At 37.0% G+C, this 19,575-nt stretch overlaps 2 protein-coding genes across 3 annotated transcripts; both read right to left on the reverse strand.

Moving 5' to 3' along the window:
• Nucleotides 1–492: 492 nt before the first annotated feature.
• LOC139979138 (uncharacterized) lies at nucleotides 493–6,165 on the reverse strand. The gene is made up of 2 exons (XM_071989837.1): nucleotides 5,905–6,165; nucleotides 493–1,725 (listed from the first exon to the last, which is right to left on the reverse strand). The coding sequence occupies exons 1-2, from the start codon at nucleotides 5,948–5,950 to the stop codon at nucleotides 1,418–1,420; spliced, it is 354 nt and encodes a 117-aa protein (XP_071845938.1). The 5' UTR covers nucleotides 5,951–6,165; the 3' UTR covers nucleotides 493–1,417.
• A 4,608-nt stretch (nucleotides 6,166–10,773) lies between these two features.
• On the reverse strand, nucleotides 10,774–16,523 carry LOC139979133 (uncharacterized). Of its 2 annotated transcripts, XM_071989831.1 has the most exons (3): nucleotides 16,308–16,523; nucleotides 13,000–13,278; nucleotides 10,774–12,957 (listed from the first exon to the last, which is right to left on the reverse strand). In XM_071989831.1, exons 1-3 carry the CDS (start codon nucleotides 16,345–16,347, stop codon nucleotides 11,960–11,962), a joined length of 1,317 nt encoding a protein of 438 aa, XP_071845932.1. In that variant the 5' UTR covers nucleotides 16,348–16,523; the 3' UTR covers nucleotides 10,774–11,959. The 2 variants fall into 2 exon arrangements, with proteins under 2 accessions (XP_071845932.1, XP_071845931.1); XM_071989830.1 differs by having other exon boundaries at nucleotides 10,775–13,278; nucleotides 16,308–16,519.
• Between the last annotated feature and the right edge of the window lie 3,052 nt (nucleotides 16,524–19,575).

Here is a 19,575-nt window from a genome sequence, read left to right on the forward strand (position 1 = left end):
AGATGCCGTGTAAATGCTTATCCATGGCTGTTTATTAATCGTCCAGTCTTACTTATAGCACAGGGCTCGGTATGAAAGGGGGTTTGTCGTCTGAGGTGCCTTCCTAGTTTGATATTGTGTGTGCGTTCGGTGAGGTCACCTCTATAGTTGCCAGCAAAGTGGTGTGGGTGAGATTTTTCATTTCTCCAACTTGTCGGGGGAAATTAAGCAGTGTTCGAGAATAGAGCTGAGAGGAAAGGTTGCATGTGTATACTATTTTGAGATCTGCTTTAATGCAGCTAGGTCAATTGTGTGAAATGATAGGTTTGCCAAGATTATATTTCTATGTTTGGTCAGAATGAACGGTTTGTGTATATTGTTTTGGAATTCATTATTCAACGAGTTGCCCAATCATTAATTAAAGATTGCTTAACCGTTTGTTGAGTTCATATAAATCCAAAAATGAAAACTAGAAAACCATAAATGAGAACATAAGACAAAAGGGAGATAACATCTCCTTTCTGTAAATTCGATACATGTTTCTCTCAACATGAAAGTTTCTCTTGAAACTACTACAAAGTAAACAACCAAATATTAGCTATTTGGGAAATGACTATCGATGAAGACAACTGAAACCAAGGTGGATTTTTATACTTGATCAAGTTACCAATCACTTTTCACGTTTTAATCATTTTCCAAATCATTATATATTACAAATAGATATTGCATCATCCCGGCCAACATTGTCCTTAACAGGAAAGATTATAACATTCCTTTAAGTCTTTGAGTCATGCACTAAAACTGTTTAACATATGAAAACTTTTGTTTCAATGTTCAAATATTAGTAAACATATTGAAATTAAATAATAAAATATTTGACTGGAAAAAACACTAAAAAACCTAAACAAGTAAATTACAACCATGTGATCTGATTTTTTCCTCATTGAAATTTAAATCATTAGAAACATTTTCGTAGGAGGAGGTGAGAAAAGGGGATTATTTGGAACTACCAGTATATCAGTTAATGCAATGAAGTATTAACGTAACCCTACATAATAAAAATAAAATTTGTTTGGTTCAAAAACAAAACATTAAGACAAACGCAATAGCGACTAGGCATTTGGCAACAAACGCTAAGTATCCAAAAATATATTATAAATTTCATTCTTTGAATACATGATATTCAATAATATATAACTTACTATCATATATTATTGTGACCATTCGTATAGATTTATATGTAATATTGTTATAAATATATCTAACTAAATGGATATACAAATAAAGTCGTTAGTTCATTTTTTTATAATATTTATATTTATATCAATTTGGTTTTTGTCAAGTCAGCATGTCCATCTTCAAAAAGTCTCTCTCAAAATTGGACGTCCGAGAGAAGAAAAACAAAAAACTAATTGTCTGTGGGGTTTCAGCTATCCATCTATCCTCGTCTTATAAGAAAGAAAGCCACGCCCCCTATTACCGCTCCGACGCAAACTAGTGCAACAACCGCCACACCAGCTTTGCCACCGCCACTGAGCAGCTGCGGACCGCCTGCACCGTAGTTACTGGAGCTAGTACCGTAGTTCATTCCGCTTGATTGAGAATCGGAATCGGAATCGTCATTGTCATCTGTATCGTCGTTACTATCGTCCGTCTGTAAATCTGTTCCCGCCGAATCTTGCTGTTGGCTGTTGGACGAACCGCCTGGCTGAGCACCGACGCTCGACTGAGGAAATTGCGCCAAAGCTGTGTACATGAAAATCATAGCAACGAAATTATTCTATATATAGTTTTGGCTGTTACATGAGTATGGCAGTATTCACATATTTGTCCCTTCATCAGACTGTCAGTGAGTCACATGGATTGATTAAATCCAATCTATCTTGGTAATTTTCAATCTACACGTAACCGTTTGAAATTAGTAAGTTTACGTCGACTTGCATCACGTGTTGCACGACATAGATCTATTTAGCGAAAAACAAAGTATATGACATTATCAGACAGTCATTGGTTGTATATCCATCTATGTCTATTGTGACGTCATGCATGTTGCGACTGCTTTATATGTCCTTGACTTCGCTACCTAGGAAGAGTTTTCATCTCTGGTAGGGGGAGGGGTCGGGAGCCCTCCTGTTTAACCCATCAGAACAATTACACCTCATCAAAGCAAGGAAATGGTGGGACTAAAATAGACCCGAGTAAGGTGCATGGTCACTTCTTGTTAACCTTATGCATGTGCGCAGATACTTCAACAGTTCAGAATACTGGCAACACTAACATCTACTTCCCCCCCCCCCCCCTCTATCGCCTTCAGACACGTGGTATGTAGTCAGACATATCCCTTGCCCACATCATGCAATCGCGACGAATTGTACAAAACAACGGAATTCTACGTATCTCATTTACACGTTCTTGTTGCTCTTACGGCAGTTTATTTGTCTAGCGTTGTTTTGGCGTCCTATTTTCATGTCTGTGATCAGCATTTCTCGAGTGGTACAGTTATTTTATTACGATGACGTCACCATTACTTTGACTTGAATTTGCTTAATGTGACGAATGTGACAGTAATTCTTAGCATATTCGGTTGTATACAATCAAATAACATGATATATTAATACCTTCCTGTTTACAAACAACAGCTAAGCATGACGAGAGTAGTTCAGAAGGAACTCCTCTGGGCCAGGGATTGGGGCCGGGGAAACGTGGGATAAAGTGTATATATTAAGGAGAAAAGTGCAGTGATGCAGGGATTCATTTTGTTTCCAAAAATTAATAGTCCGACCTGGTCACCAGCGCTCATGACTACAACAGCGCACACTATTTAACATACTACCCACGAACAATCATGAAATGTCACATTTAAGCCTTTACCTCCACCTCTACCCCGCCATCCCTTCCACCCTAAACCTCCGATATACATTCAGAAAAATCAAACTAATATCTATTGCCATTGCTTTAAAGTAAATCTTTTAGTAGTACTCACTTTCTGAGAATATTATTAGCCAGGTAACGAAATTAATATTTTTCCTTGAAACACTAATCTTGTTCAGTCGAAAATAATTGCCATCCATTAATGTGACATGCAACATTATAAGCCACAGAAACTAGTTAACACAGTACTTTAAACTGAATTTTATTTTTAAACTGTAAAAAGGAAGTGAAAGGACTAATTCACTTTCGTTCAGTACATCAATGTCGATTTGATTGATGTGGTTGGAAATATAAAAAAGCATAATTGGCAAAATGACATGATGATGGAAAGGTGTTATGAAGTTTTCGTTAATTTTTTCGGTTATAGAAATGCTTTTTTTTTAAACAACTATCATAATTGGATCAAACAAATCAAGTTATGAATAATACTGCGTAGGTCAAATTTCATAAGTAGTGGAACAACATTACAAACAATCTTTGACAAAGTATAATTTGCTACCGGTTCACTCGCGCTGAGGCCTTGAAATGTAAAGGCGCCTTTTAGCCCATCGCACGAGACAACTACTGGACAAAACAACAGACTATATACCAGCGTCTTCTTCGCCCCACCCTCGTTGCGCCTTCGGGGGTTCGGACCCTGAGACGTAAATAGAGGCTCTGTATACGGATTTGTTCGGAACTTGTGGCGCACCGTTACGACCAGTCCGACCCTGCTGTTGCCTCAGAGATAGCGAACTTCGTGACTATGTAAACCGCAATTAACCGCAATTAAAATCAGCGCATATCACGTACCGGTAACCGTTCACATTTTTGATTAATCAATAGAGGAAGGTTAAGTTAGGAATCACAAATTGTTTTGTCCGTTCACGGAAACAGAAAAGGTCAGAAGTAGTCACAGCACTCACACTGATCGGTACCTCTATTATAATTGGGCTGACTAAACACGAGGAAGCATTGTTTAGGATTTTATAAATATCTTACAGATGGTTCGCAAGATTTATAGGAAATTATGTTAATTTTTGTGTCGTTGTCTACATCATACACGCAACTTTCGTCTCGTGAAAATCGAGGTATAATGAATATTTTCCTGATGCTGATGAACAAGACCCTTCAGAAATTAGTGTTTTTTTTTTGTCGAAGGATTTTGAGGGACAGGATATGAAAATAAAAGTATTCAGGCAGCTGCATGGTCTCTTCTCTGTTTAACTTAAAAAGTTCCTGATATTCCTATAAAAGTTATACAGTGCGATCACTATACGGAAGTGCGTTCGTTCCATACAACTCTTTTTTAATTTTCTTCTTCCCCCTACAATGGTGCAATCAACTAATACTTGAAATAATTAACCAAACGCAGTCCGTATTTTTCAAGTATTGTGAATCATTGAAACAGATTATAGATGCAAGCTTCAACTCTTGAAGGGAAAAAAATGAATATATTGAAATCCGCCGGGTAGGAAAGGCTATAATTTGAGTATAACAATTTAACATTTTGAAAGCGTATGAGTACTAAAAGAATGATTTCATATACATCTATATGCAACTCTATCAGTTAATTACTAAATTGTACATCGTTACGTCATTCATTAGAGAACTACGTGTCAATGCATCAATGCAGACTGTTTGACCTCTGACCCCCTCGACCTCACGATTTACTACAAAAATATAAACACTTCTTGTATGTTTTATTTTATCAAAATCTATAGAATGTTTTGGTACCAACTCTTCTCACTATTTGATTGTAATCAATCAATCAATTATTTACAACAAAACAAAAAGTCATCCTTCCATACCGAGGTACATTGGGGGATTTAACCATGATTAAATATAAGACATAAGCACCTCCATTATCCCACGTAGGTACCGTTGCTGAAGTCCTCAATGTGGATTTTATTTTCTTATAATAACGTTTTGTTTTTATTTCCTTCAGAGATCTACACACATCCTCTATTAATAGTATTTTACTTGTGTTTTCCATCCACCTATATATACGTGATTAGCTTTAGTTAATGGAAATCACAAGCATTTAATGCCAGGTATTACGAGCAATACAGCCTATTGTTTTTTAGGCCCAAAATGTCCGGACATAATAAACCCACAACCTTCAAACTAATGGTTTGTGTGGTTTGGTAACCATCATATACCTTCACTGCTTCACCACCCCACCTCCTCTATCCGCAAACAACACTAATCGATCAAATCACTCAATTAGTTAATTGTCGGGACATTAGTAATCCAATACATTTATGTGAACCCCTCCCCCACACCCCCCCCCCCAACACACACACGCTCACACCGTTGCATGACTCACAACTTTTCACAGACACACCCCAACCCTTAAGTAATCGCAATAGCACACTGGCTTGAAGGGATTAGCCAGTAAAGTGGATGTAACGGCTGGAGGGTTTTACAGGTTGTTGGTATTATGGGTGTTACTGGATATAATGACGGTTGGGTATATGGAATCTGCTATAAAGTATACATTCATATGATACGAAATTGGTCATTATAGCTACATTTATAGCTACATTGTAGACAAACGGCTATATATATATATATATGTATGTTGATATATATATATGTATGTACATATGTACATATATGTATGTACACACACATATATATATATATATAATTGAAATCGCAGTCAGTTGAAATGTATATATAGATACATATTCAGCATTGTTTATATACAGCTTTTCACACGAATAGTTGACAATATTAAAGCTATACAAGCTACATATGAAGTTAATTATATCATAGTTCTTCATACTGTACAACATTGATGTTAATAGCTATGAAATTGGTTATATTTATAGCTGTTCTTACTTGCAAAGTATTGTTATCCTTTGAAATTTAATTAAAGAAAAAGAAGTCTGTAGTAGATATGGTATAATCACGTATAATCATGTAATATTTATTGGATTGACAATATAGATATAAGAGATGTACAACCAACAGAAACATAAATATACCCAGATTAACAAAATCACTCACCACACATTGGCAATAGAACCAAACAGAGGAACAAGGCAATCTTCATGATGTCTTCTGTAGAGTCTCGGTACTGGTAATGATGATACTATACGTAACTGAATACCCCTTTGTTGAACGCAAGAACCACTGGTTTTAACTGGTACTTCCCCGACAGCTGACCCGGACTTTTGTATAATTTTCGTTTTTGTGATCAATGAATCTTTTCGAACTCTCAATTAAATTCGATGTTTCCGAAACTTGAAGCTAGAGGGGAATTACTGACACTAGTAAATCAACAGCATGTTAAAAGCCTGGGCGTCTACAGTGGACGTATGAATTTAATCCATTGACGTACAGCTTCCGCTAGCTATCTTGTGAATATCCTTTGCCACGGTGAAGGTCTTATTAGTAATATCCTGAGAGAAAGTGGGAGCAACAGTAGAGGCACGGTAAGGATTACAAAATATATAGGAGGACGTAGAAAATAGCCGGTATGTCACTGACATTACAAAGTATGTATAGTTCACTGTACTATTTCTGGAGTTTAATTTAACTAATATGAAACAATTTTCAGACAAATGTGAGCTAGTTAAATGATGAAAGGGGGGATGAACAACCATCCTTCTCCTTTTTCTCCCTCCCCTCCCCACCCACCCATCCTGTTGCTATCTTCGCCCCTTTTAAAACCCTACCTGTAGCTTTATGATATATGTTAAGGTTGTCTTAATTCTTATCCCTATTATAATGTTCGTTTGGTTGTTGTAGTTTTGTTTTTTTGTCTTCGTTTACATATTTATTTCACTTTTCATTCGCATGGAAGCTCTTTTGAATAAAACAAATATACCTAAAGCGTATTAACACCACCAGGTATAAATATATATATATATATATATATATATATATATATATATATATATATATATATATATATATATATATATATATATATATATATATATATATCTATCTATATATATATATATATATATATAACATAGCAGGCTTGCTGGGAACTTGTACGCTTCATGCTTTTTTGACGAGATGATATATTGGTGCACAAATTATGTTCTGATACATTAATGACACGTAAATTCACTCGATGTCCATTAATCTAGGCATGAACATGTGTTGGGATTACCACTTCTTACTATTCTTGAGGATGGAGAAGGATCGGCGAGTGGCGGGGTTAGGGGGTGGTGGGGTGGGAATGGGATGAGGGTATTATGGATCGTAACATGGATTAACACTATTTATCAATGCTTTGATTTATTTTTCAGGAGGAAGTGTGCGGATGACCAGAGTTATGTTGATTCGGTATTGAAGTTTGTGTTGCCAAAGGAGGAGGAGGAGGAGGAGTTTTAGAGCGGTTAAAATACAATAATATTCAAGTTAATAAGCAAGTATGTAATGATTTCATTCGTTTCTGATTATTTAATTTCACATACACTTTGTTTACCTAAGTATTTTATGACAAATTATGACATTTTTTGATTTTAATATATCAAAATGATCAGTTCCTGCGTCATTATTTTCGAATCAAACTTTCAGCTGCATTGCTATTGGAAAGTCTCAAATAAATATTGTAACATCTCAAACAGCTGCTGTTGGGTATCGTAGCATGCATCTGTTTGTGATATGTACCACGCAAAGGTTACGGTAAGCAATTAAACATTCTAAAGGGACAAAATCATTGTTTTAATGGAATATTCCGATGGAAAACTTATCTTTAACAGTGAAAACAATTCCACAATTAACTTCACTTGAAAATCTGAACTCAATTTGTTTTGTTTTACTCGAGGTACATTATGGTTGATTGAATGTATAACGGATTAAGTTCTGTAAACCCTTCATTACTCCATGAAGTGGTTCTCAGTGTATGGTCTGTGATATCATCATGGCACATGTTCTTTAACTGCTTGATTTTACTATTGTAACCTTCTTGTTGTTTTATCCTTGGAATGTGGTACATTTGTAACGTTACCTGCACTGTTAATTTTGTTCTCTGTTTTATGAATTTCAAAATTTTGCAGACATTGTATTTTTCTCTGTGAATAAATGATTCAAATATTATAGAAAATAAAGACACCATCAGCTCCATTGCCATAATGACATCATCTACTGTTGCCAGATGCATTAATAAAAAATATCAGAAAATTTGAGAGGTCCTGTATATGTTTTTCGCGCCACACAAAATGGTATGATGATGAAGTGGTTTTGACCTAAACATATGCAGAAAACCTTCAATAATTATGTTACGCATTCAACTTCAACCCCCGGCATATCCCTTTAAGTGAGACGAAGTTGTTGACATCTTCTTCATTCCTGATTACTACTTTAAGTTTTTTTCTAAGCTACCAAGGGATATATTGGTTATCATCTCATCAATGGCATTCTTGAAAATCTAGGATGGCGGAAAGAGACCAATATCCTCTTTTCATTATCCTATTCACAAGGGCCAACCTTTCGTTGTCATGTGACCAGAGACGTTGAGAGGCAGCTCATACATCAGGAGACAATTATTTCACCGGACTCTTCCCGTCTCACTTTTTCTGAATTATTTTTCGAAAAAAATGAGGATATGCTATATTCTTGATCCCATATTTGTCCCGCCTCAAACATATGTTCTCGTATCCCATCATACAGTGGTGGATTCAAGAGGGTGTGGGGGGGGGATGGGGTGCAAGTATATCCGCACTGGTGGCTCATAGATTTATTACGGTCACGATCTGGTGGATAGTAATACCGTCACTAAAAATTTAAATACGAACTGATCCTAAATTATTTAAATGTTAATATTCTGGTTCATCGTGCTTCTGTCGATCATTGTTCAACCATTTAAACTTCATAATTTAGGTTGACATATATTATGACCTATTTATAATATTTTGGAGGGGTACCGGTCGTGTCTTAACTGGGGCATATGTAACCAATTTGTAATGGTTGATCAATTTGCATTAATTGATTATATTTTCTATTTTTAATTTTGCTTGTATAATTTAGACAAATACGTACCAAAAAATAGGATGACACAAAAGCTGTATTAATTATATATAGTTTATCAGTTTTTACCCGTTGATTTTCGTAACTGAATGAATACATTTCCTCTCCAAATTTTCTCTTTCCTGTTGAAATTGAATATTGTGACAGATTAATTCCTTTTAGACACACGATTTTACATAAGTTATATTAAACTGATAAATAAAGAGGCTCTTCAGTGACATGTTAAGGGTATTTTATTTCATGTTGATATGCTAATTTTAGCTTTGATTTATTTTGATGATTTTAATTTTTGATTTAATTGGGACAGTGTCAAGAATATTAACCTTAAATTAGGACATCCTTGTCACGAAATATATTTCCTTCTTATTATAGCATTCTCCGTGATTTCAATGAAGCCATCGCAGGTGAAACTATAATATTAAACCTGTCTGTATAACATCAGTTTATAAGTACTATATACAGTAGGATTTATTGTAACAGTTTGTCCGCCGGTGGGAGTGGGGTAGGGTGGGGTGGAGGACCGAACCCCCTTTAGTACTCAGGGGAAGATGCTAAAGCTTCCCCAGAGGTATACTTGTGGCGTCCCCGGACTGGGTGGCAAGAATTGAGGACGGAGAACTCTGGAAAGCTTATAATACTTGACTTCCTTTTGTAACAACAAATCTGATTTTTCAATTAATCAATTGAAGCAGCTTTTATGTTAGTTAGACATTTTCTGTACACTTTAATGGACGTACATGGAAGCTGCCAATATTAAGATTAAAATCACTCAAACCTTCAAAAGTTTAATGCCTGTTTTTTTTTTTAATCAAATTAAAGATGAATTATTCGAGTCTGAATAGTTTCACTTTTACATAAAGTATGAATCAAATACAAATATTGTATCGACTATTTCTCCTCACCAGCCCCCCCCCCCCATAGTTTAAAAATTGACAACGGAAAACTGATGAGAAATAATAAACTAAATTTGGAAAATAACAAAGAAAATATCAAATGTAGCACATGAATATCCTATACATTTTCAAAAATTACTTTGATGTCTAAAAACTAAAATAGAAATTAGGTCATAGCTTTTTTTTGGGGGGGGGAAGAAGAACGTGAATATCCTAAATTTGTATAAGATGTTATATTTTTATATTACATAGCAGGAAATTCAAACCAATTTAATGAAAATCGATTAGAGATGTCAAAGTTAACATTTGCCTCTGACCTCAAATGAATAAGGGGTTAATCAACGGTCTAGCGTGCGTTACTCACAGGATTAATGCACGATCGGGGGATAATGCAAGCGAAGCACGAGGGCGGAGCCCGAGTGCATCCAGCGATAGCATTAACATCCGGAGTGCATTAATCATGTGAGTAACGCACGCTAGACCGTTGATTAACCCCGTTCATTCATACACTACCATTTGTGTGGGGGGAAAATCATAAAACAAAACATTTTTGGTTACATATAACCAAAGATTTATTAAAGTGATGCCCCGTAATTTTACCGTGCGTTACTCACAGGATTAACCACGGTCAGCTGACCTGAATGGACCAATAGGATTTAGGAATCTTTACTAAGTATGAATGAAGGAAAGTTTATAAATGAAGCGTGATATATTATACAGGAGAGAGCTGTAAAACAAAAGAGTTGATTCTGTGTTTATTTCATTACTCGTTCTTTGTTTGTATTTTGATTGCGTGCTTGCTTGCTTGCTTATTTGCTTGTTTATGTATTGTCTCTAATAATATGACTTGTCTCTAATAATATCTCTTCTAATATGACAAGTTTCACCACCATGAGAATCAGACGACAGTGAAAAGTGAAGCATCTAATATGCTAGAATTCTTCACGGTTAAAGATAGAAAAAGAAATACAAAGAAAAAATACAAAGGATAAAATTACCTTTCAATCTTTCAATTTTTATTATATAATTTCTATATGTTTCATCGAAATTTTTATTTCGTTATAAGTATATATATATATATATATCTATTATATGAACTCTGGCATGTCTTTGTAAGCTTTTTCGAGCCCTTTTCATCTGTTTTGATGTTTAGAAATAAATGATTTGTAGGTTATATGAATATAGAATAAACTTTACCTTTACTTAGAATATTTGTGATCAACTTTTGTATCAATTATGCGACTTAAAATTACTTATCGACTATCTTATGAAGAAATGCTTCTTAAACGTATATATATCTAAACATAATTACATTGGGCTCGTGTTTTTCATATTAGAAATGCTTGTCTCAACTGATTAAATCCCTCCCAAACTTTTAAGGAATGTTTCTTTACCGTACACGTCATACAAAATGATTTGTTTTTTTGGTGCGGTATTTCATACAACCCCCCCCCCCCCCACCCATCTCCATCGTATCGTGTTCAGGTATATTATAATGGCGCTAACAATTTTGCACTCCCTACGAAATTAATTTGCACACGGTACGAACAAGGCACATAAATGACTATAAATAGACTGATAGTATTATTGAATATGCATAACCAACTTCCTATAGTAGTGGTCATTATCTTCCTGTACAGGGGCTTGGAAAGAAGGCTACATCTGGTGTTAAGTGGACAAATCACAAAAAGCATCCTCAGATTTCAGAATTTGATTTTTTTTTAGCAATTACAGAGCATCTTTTTACAATTTATTTCTTATAATCATGTAATAATAATAAAAATATTTTTTCTTACCTAAATACCTAAGATGAGATTGCATGTATAACCTACTAGAAATCTCAGAGAGCGTCGTAAACATTCACGATATGCTCGGTTCTATCGCATCTGTGGCAACATTTCTCTTTTTGCTAATAGAAAACAACACTAATTGACATTTGCATTTCGAGACGAGAATGCCTGTTGAATTATTCAAGATACGCCACTTTTCTTTCGAAATTGAAGATTATAACTTTATGATAACGAAGAATGAGTTGATCTAATTAGCTTATTAAACTTGCCCTGTAAGCAAACACAAATATTAAAACATCAATCGAAGTCTCTATATATTTTAATGTATCTTATTTGAGATGTAACTGAATGGTATACTCGGTAAGGTATTTCTTCGCCAATGCTGAGAGGACGCTATTTCCTCTTCATGACTATTAAGGCAACAACACCTACTGCAGCGGCCACGACGATAATGCCTGCCCCAACAAATGTAAATATTAAAACTTTATTCCTCGATCCGTGTTGATAAGTGTATGCGATGTTATTACCAAGTACATTCGATCCACCTGCTGGACCGGAACCGGGAGGTCCACCACCAACAATGTTTATTCTCGGACTTCCTGCGTTCGTGTTTGTTCCCCCTCCACCTCCTCCACCAGTCCCTCCAGGTGACCCATTCACAGGAGGCCTCGCCACCGGCCCATTTCCTGTACCAGGGTTTCCACCGGTAGGCCCACCTGCGTTTGTACCAGCCGTACCGCCACCGATATTGATTCCTGGTTCCGATGGCACACCCGCGTTACCTCTTGATCCAGTTCCACCTTGACTTCCTCCATTACCTCCTGCAGGATTAGCAGGTACGCCTCTGCCATTGTTACCAGCACCACCATTACCAGGATTAAATGGTGTACCGGCAGCTGCGCCACCTGTCCCTCCTCCTGAAGAGCCGGGACCAGCTCGATTTCCTGAGCCACCGTTTCCTGAGGTGCCACGATTGCCACCAGAAGCTCCGTTGCCACCTGTGCCTTGTGATGTGCCGGTTCCACCAGCAGTGCCTCTACCTCCCGTGCCACCTGAACCGCCACGACTTCCAGGCCCTCCTGAACCCGGAACTGCTCCGTTTGCCGTACCCTGTCCACCTCTTCCACCGGCGCCACCATTTCCCCCAGATGTTCCTGAACCTCCCGAATACCTTGGATTGCCATTTCCTCCCTGACCTCCCGATCCGCCTGAGCCAGACGAACCTGATGTTCCAGCACCAGGGTTTCTTCCAGTTCCACCTGAACCTCCATTACCGCCAGATGAACCTGGTGTTCCAGCACCAGGGTTTCTTCCAGTTCCACCCGAACCGCCATTACCGCCAGATGAACCTGGTGTTCCAACACCAGGGTTTCTTCCAGTTCCACCCGAACCTCCATTACCAGCACCAGGGAATCTTCCCGCTCCACCCGAACCTCCATTACTGCCAGATGAACCTGGTATTCCAGCATTGGGGTTGCCTCTCGATCCACCATTTCTGTCAGAGGTTCTAGGCTGATCACCTCCACTTGGATAACCATTTACAGTTGGCCATCGAGAACCACCCGTATTTGATTCTTTCTCTGAGTCAGAACTTGAAGAATGACTCGAATCCCCTTGGCCCTCATGGCGGGTTGTTGGGTCATAGTGATGGACCTGACTTGTATCCACATCCCTTCGCCATGTTGCAGCATCTGCCCAGATGAATGACACCGCTACAATGCAAAGAGGAATACATGTTTACAAACTGTATGTTGTTTACGAGTTGCGAACATATCATTATTTCGTGGAATGGGTATATTAGAAAAAGAAACGTTTGCACAGAGGAACTTTTGTACCGTTCTTTGGGCACAAAACTATATCTTGGCTGGTAAATTTGATTCCTGACTTTTAGAGCAACACGCGATTATTACCGATATCAATTCGTTTCTCCTAAAATTCGTATACATTGTTGCTGCATAGTTGGGCATCCATGTTTTCAAACATGAATTGTAATTAACGATACATTCTTTGATGATGAGTTTCTCTCATTATGTTAATTCATCATCAGAATCGATATACTTGAGGTGGTTGGTTTCATGTGACGTCATAGATCAAGGCCAAAAGTCAGAATGAAAACATGTCACATGTCCAGCTCTGTCGATTTACTCATATGTACATCGAAGAAACGTCACTATAAATCAAATTTCAGGGAAGGACTTGCTTTACACAAACCCTTTTTTTATTCAAACCTATCACATAGAGCAAAATGTACAAATTATACACTTGCGCATCGATCTCTACTCTCCTTCTCGCATGTACCTGAAGTAAGTGGGTAAGGGATGAGGATGGGGATAGGAACAGAAAAGGGATCTTAATTCCCAATATATTATAAAATAAAAAGTTAGCCCTAGCAACTAGCTCACAAACCTCACGTTTTCCAAATAATACTCATACATACTCTTGTTTTCGTTTCAACTTTTTTTTCTCAGTTACGTAATATGCAATTTTTTCCATTCAATGACTTGGTGGTCCTAACCGACATGAGTAAATGTCTCTGGAGTACCAATATTCTAAAAAAGCCAGCTGCTATATGGTGCGGTCGTAAAATGACCAGCGTGAAGCTTCCCGTCTAAATTACCTTTAATATTTCAATTCCTGTCTAAGCTGACTTCCAGCGTTTAAGATAAGAATTTGGCTTCGAGTTAAACAGTTTCTTGCTTGATTCATAACGTAGACATTGTGTGTCTGCGATAACGTTACCCTTGAAGCATTTAAGTTAAAATATCAGACTAAAATATAAGTTTGTTTGTTTGTTGTTGTTTTTTATGTTCAATAATAATTTTATGTTGAAAGTTTCTTTTGAAAGTCGTTTAAGGATGATAAAAGTAAATGTTGATATACTACAGACAGTTAAAAGACACACTGCTGTCAGTTCCAGTTGCATTTTTAATCCACTATTCATTCTTACCATGTGATATTATATTCTGTGTCGTGCGCAAGTGAGGGGGTTAGGGCTGGGTGATGGTCAATATGATTAAATTAAGCATATTGAAGCAAAGCATATTTAAATTTGAGTATGACATGACTATGACTGTTTGGTAACAATCAGAAAGAATTGCTAGAGTCTCCACTATTGCGTCCCAAATTCCAATGCAAATCGTAAACATTAAGGGGTCTAGCGTAGTCTATGCGATCCCCAAGGGTGTGCCCCCCCCCCACCCACCCTCAAACCCAATTTGTGTAAAACCCCAATAATGCCCCTCTTCATATAAAACAGAAATGCATCTTTGGTAATAAAAACTACCCATTGGTTGAAAAACTGTCACACATTGTAATTTGTGGTACAGAATGTAGAGACGATCAATTTTGTGCGGCATACTTAGAATCCAGGATTCATTCAATTTTGGCACTGTTTCAGATCCCCCCCCCCCCGCCCCCATTCTGAGGTTCCTATAGCCTATCATGTAGACTACCATAGACTCTCAGGTTTTCAGAGGTGTCTGTGCATCAACTCATATATGTTTAAGAGTTTTCTAAATACAGCCTAGGGTATCCTCTTTGAGGGGGGGGGGGGGATGATGCATTACTAATAGGTGGGATTTTCAGACGAGGCTTAAATATACGCAATAAAAGAAATTAACACTTAGAAATCTGTTTTTATTTATTTTTGGTCTTTTACAAGAGGTGAAAGTAATGTACACGTGAATTGCAGTAGAATACCGACGTAATGACATTTCAATTTGTTAAAATTCGACTATTGGGGATTTTTTTTTTCTTCGAAGGCGCGGGTGAGGTCGATCAATGCTCTTTTGCTTTAATTGAAACGACATGAAATGTGTCAGTTATTTGTGGAACATATGCCATCTCACAATACAAATTTTCTGGTGCAATTATTTCAGTCAATATTGATTAATTATCTTGCTTCAAACTATAAGTATGTTTTGAAAGTGTTTTGTTATCATTCAGGTTATTAATTAAAAGTAACAAAATATTATTGATTTAAACCCCATAAAGAAAAAAACCCTACTAATTACGAGTTATGCAAACCAGAAGTAAATAGGGATTTGCTTAAAATAGAAATTAGGACAAAACTGTGATTTCTGAATTTAGTCATGAAATGTTGTGAAGAGTGCTTTCAATGATGTTATTAGGGGTGACGTCATATGACATAAGGTGTGCGCTACAGGAGGGGATTAACATCTCGCGTTATGAACAACCAAGGGAAGTTATCTGACAAATATAAATGATCTACTGATCCTTTCTTGACTAATAATTGACAGATTATTAGCAACAACAAAAATTAACCTCTGCCGTGAAATAATCTTGGGAACATGACTTTAATTGAGAAGGGATCAAAAATGTCCTGGATTTCAACTATTTTGTTGTTGTTGTTGTTTTTATCACTGTCATTCGCCGGTTGTGATAACATTTCATTGATTTGATTGTGGATGGACTGAAGAAGACGAGCTAAAAAACCAGGATAGCAAATTACACACTCTAATTAGTGGCAACATAATCGTCGTTTCTTAGTAGTATCATAGTATATAGCGAACACTGAAATGAAATGATAGTATAGGCCTATACTGAAGAAAGGTATATATTAGGCCAACACAATAGCTCTTCTTTACGTACAGCTCGTGAACCTCTAAAGGTACGTCTTACAGACTAAAATGCTGTGGTTACTGAATTATATCGTAATTTCGAATCGTAACACGTTACTGTTGTCCTTTACTCTTAGCCAACGTGACAAAACTTAACTTACCAATTGTGGCAACGAAAACCCATCCAAGGATCCCCTTCATGTTAGGCTATAGGAAGCGGAGAAGTATAGATGAACAGTCAGTGGTTGTGGTAGTTAGGATTATGCTTTCATTTAGTTCGAAGGTATTGTAGTTTCGTTGTCATAAACATTTTTAGGATGCTGTCCGAGGCCTTTACTTCCGATTGTCTTAAAATAAATGTCGGTAAGCCGCCTGGTGTTTGGCGTTGACAATCTCCTAATTATTAATTTCCCTCCTGAGTCAGTGGACGGGCTGGGTATTCTGCTCAGTGTGCTGAAAGACAAAGCCTATTCTAGGACAAAATCATAATCGATATGTAATATTTACCTTCGATCAAATACTGTTGTTCCCTGTCATAGGAGTAGCATGGTGTAGCCATATAGCCCGGAACAGCTATACACAGAAACAAGAGTTCGCACCGCAGCCTAGTTACGCCATGCATGAGAATTATGTAGTGCTAAATGAGACAGTCATATCCAATATTGTTCTTAAATACTAACCAATATTCAGCAATTTAGTAAAATCAGTATTCTTGTCTCTCTCTCTCTGTCACCCCCACCCTCCCCACCCCCACCCTTAAACCCTGCGCAACAAAATGGAAGTTTGGTGACACATTGTGATATATTTCAAGAGGGTTCTTTCTCCGATTAGGCATCACCAATGCACTATGAAATAGGATAATTATACCGGGGCCCTTTCCTATATGGAAATCTCCAGTTTTGACCCCATTTTTTAAATTTTCATTTGTTTCCTTTAACCATATTCAGGAGTGTTAAACTAGAAAACCGAATAACATCCGCCTATTTCAAATTGGGATGCGGAAATCATTATTCTTTAAGAGGGCTTACAAGTTTGTCAATCTTCTGACCTTAATTTTGATTCAAAGAATTAAGGTTGTTTAATTGATCTGTTCAGAAAACGGACCTTTTTCTGTTGTAACACGTACCGTAACCCTAGTATCGCCATTTTAGAGGGAGTATTTACAGTTATATCACGATGTTGAAAAAGGTTGGCGAATTGTAATACTATGAATATTCAGTAAGGGACAATTTTGAATATACTGTACTGTCATGGCCTGCTTCAAAGCTTTAGTATTGTCAGTACGAGCAGTATGAATATGTTTCATATCAGATCAAGGTTAGGAACTGTTTGTACTGTCAATACCACTGCTTTGAAGCATGATATTGGAGAACAGTTTAGAGAGGTATTAGCATTAGGAAATTATCCCCACTGGCTGCTGATAGACTTTCTAGAAGGAGGGGCGGTGTAGGGGGCGTTTTGTATGTTTTCATCGATCATCATCGTGTGCATGCTAAAGATTATATGTTAAACTTCTCCGATATTTAGAAGAAAACTTAGAAGGATTTGAGTTGCAATTCACGTTGGTGAAATGGACGCAGACATTATGCTGGAAAGTACTATGTTCAAATAAATATTGTTATAACTCAAAATCTGATCCGTCAGACAATGTTATGGACATATGAAAGTACCATGATGGTCTAAACCATCAGATATTGTATTGAGGAAAGAACATTATGTAACCGTCAGATAATGTATCGTGGATAGAACATTATGTAACCGTCAGAAAATGTATCGTGGGTAGGACATTATGTAACCGTCAGATAATGTATCGTGGGTAGGACATTATGTAACGGTCAGGTAATGTATCGAGGATAGAACATTATGTAACCGTCAGATAATGTATCGTGGATAGAACATTATGTAACCGTCAGATAATCGTGGATAGAACATTATGTAACCGTCAGATAATGTATTGTGGGTAGAATATTATGGAGCAGTCAGATAATGTATCGTGGATAGAACATTATGTAACCGTCAGATAATGTATCGTGGGTAGGACATTATGTAGCCGTCAGATAATGTTTTGAAGACAGGACATTATGTTATCGTCAGATGATGTATCGTGGGTAGAACATTATGTAACCGTCAGATAATGTATCGTGGGTAGGACATTATGTAATCGTCAGATAATGTATCGTGGGTAGGACATTATGTAGCCGTCAGATAATGTCACTATTTGATCATTGTTGACTTCAACTGACTTTCAACAGCTGGCACTAATTTTGGTTCGAATAAAAATCTAATCTGAGGTCATTTCAAGATTTCCTGATAGAGATATAATGTGTACATACTTTGCCATATAAGGACCTGAGCTGATTCCAAATAACATGTGACTTTCACAAAGAATATAAATAAAAGAAGAAGAAGCGTCCCCTCTTGAGTTAGAGTGTTAACAAGATTATTGGACTTTGTATCTGCTAATCCAAAATGACCGATACTAAAAAGCAATAGACACATCTACCAAGCACAGTCCATCCATACGCCAACTATATATGAAAGAAGTACAAGCTACCCTCCTTGAGTTATTGTGTTTACAAGCTATAGTTGTCACAAGCACATATACACACATACAACTGTCAGTTTCATGTCAACCATGTGGTTCGCCTTCCACCGTGAGATATCTTGCCAACAAAGTGTCTCTATTTGGCTACTATGCTGACTAGAAAGTGTACTCAAAATGGTATACCAGCAAAACCTAATACAAGGATTGCGTAAGGTTTCCATGAGCTATAACCTGTTTATCGTTATCCTTTTCTTCATTTGCACCCTTAATGATATTCAGATTTACCAGAATAGCCTACTTGTGTTCAGCGTGCTATGCCCAGATACCAAATATGAGATGAGTACCAGCTTCCCTTTCCACAAACTGGTTTACATGTGATGAAACGCCCACAATAATAGACGCACTCTAGCAGGACTAGATAGATCATGAATATCATGATTTCATAACAAAACTAAAAACTTGGTCAGTAGATGAGTGACTACAGTGGTTCTAGGGCTCCGCCCGGAACCAAAAAAAGAGTCAGTTAAACTGAATATACGCCTCATACCACTTGCACATCTGCGCTTTCAATCCCCCGCCCCCGCTCTCCCTTCTGCGGACGACCTTGAGCACCTATAAATATCTATTTAGAGACATACGAATGATACTTTCGCTAATAGTGACTGTATGGTTGTTTGTGACAAATTTCCAGAGTGCATGAAAGAAGGTAAAGTCTATTAGACCATCTAAAAGAGGGCGTTATACATATTTTCAGTATTGCAAGCGCTATGTTTTGCAACACACCATTTTAGAGGTTCTACGACAGCCTATTTTATTTATTTATTTATTTTCGTATTTTATTTATTTATTTTCGTATTTTATTTATTTTCGTATTACAACAATGA

Source organism: Apostichopus japonicus, chromosome 13 (assembly GCF_037975245.1).
Source record: "Apostichopus japonicus isolate 1M-3 chromosome 13, ASM3797524v1, whole genome shotgun sequence".
Lineage (NCBI taxonomy): Eukaryota > Metazoa > Echinodermata > Holothuroidea > Aspidochirotida > Stichopodidae > Apostichopus > Apostichopus japonicus.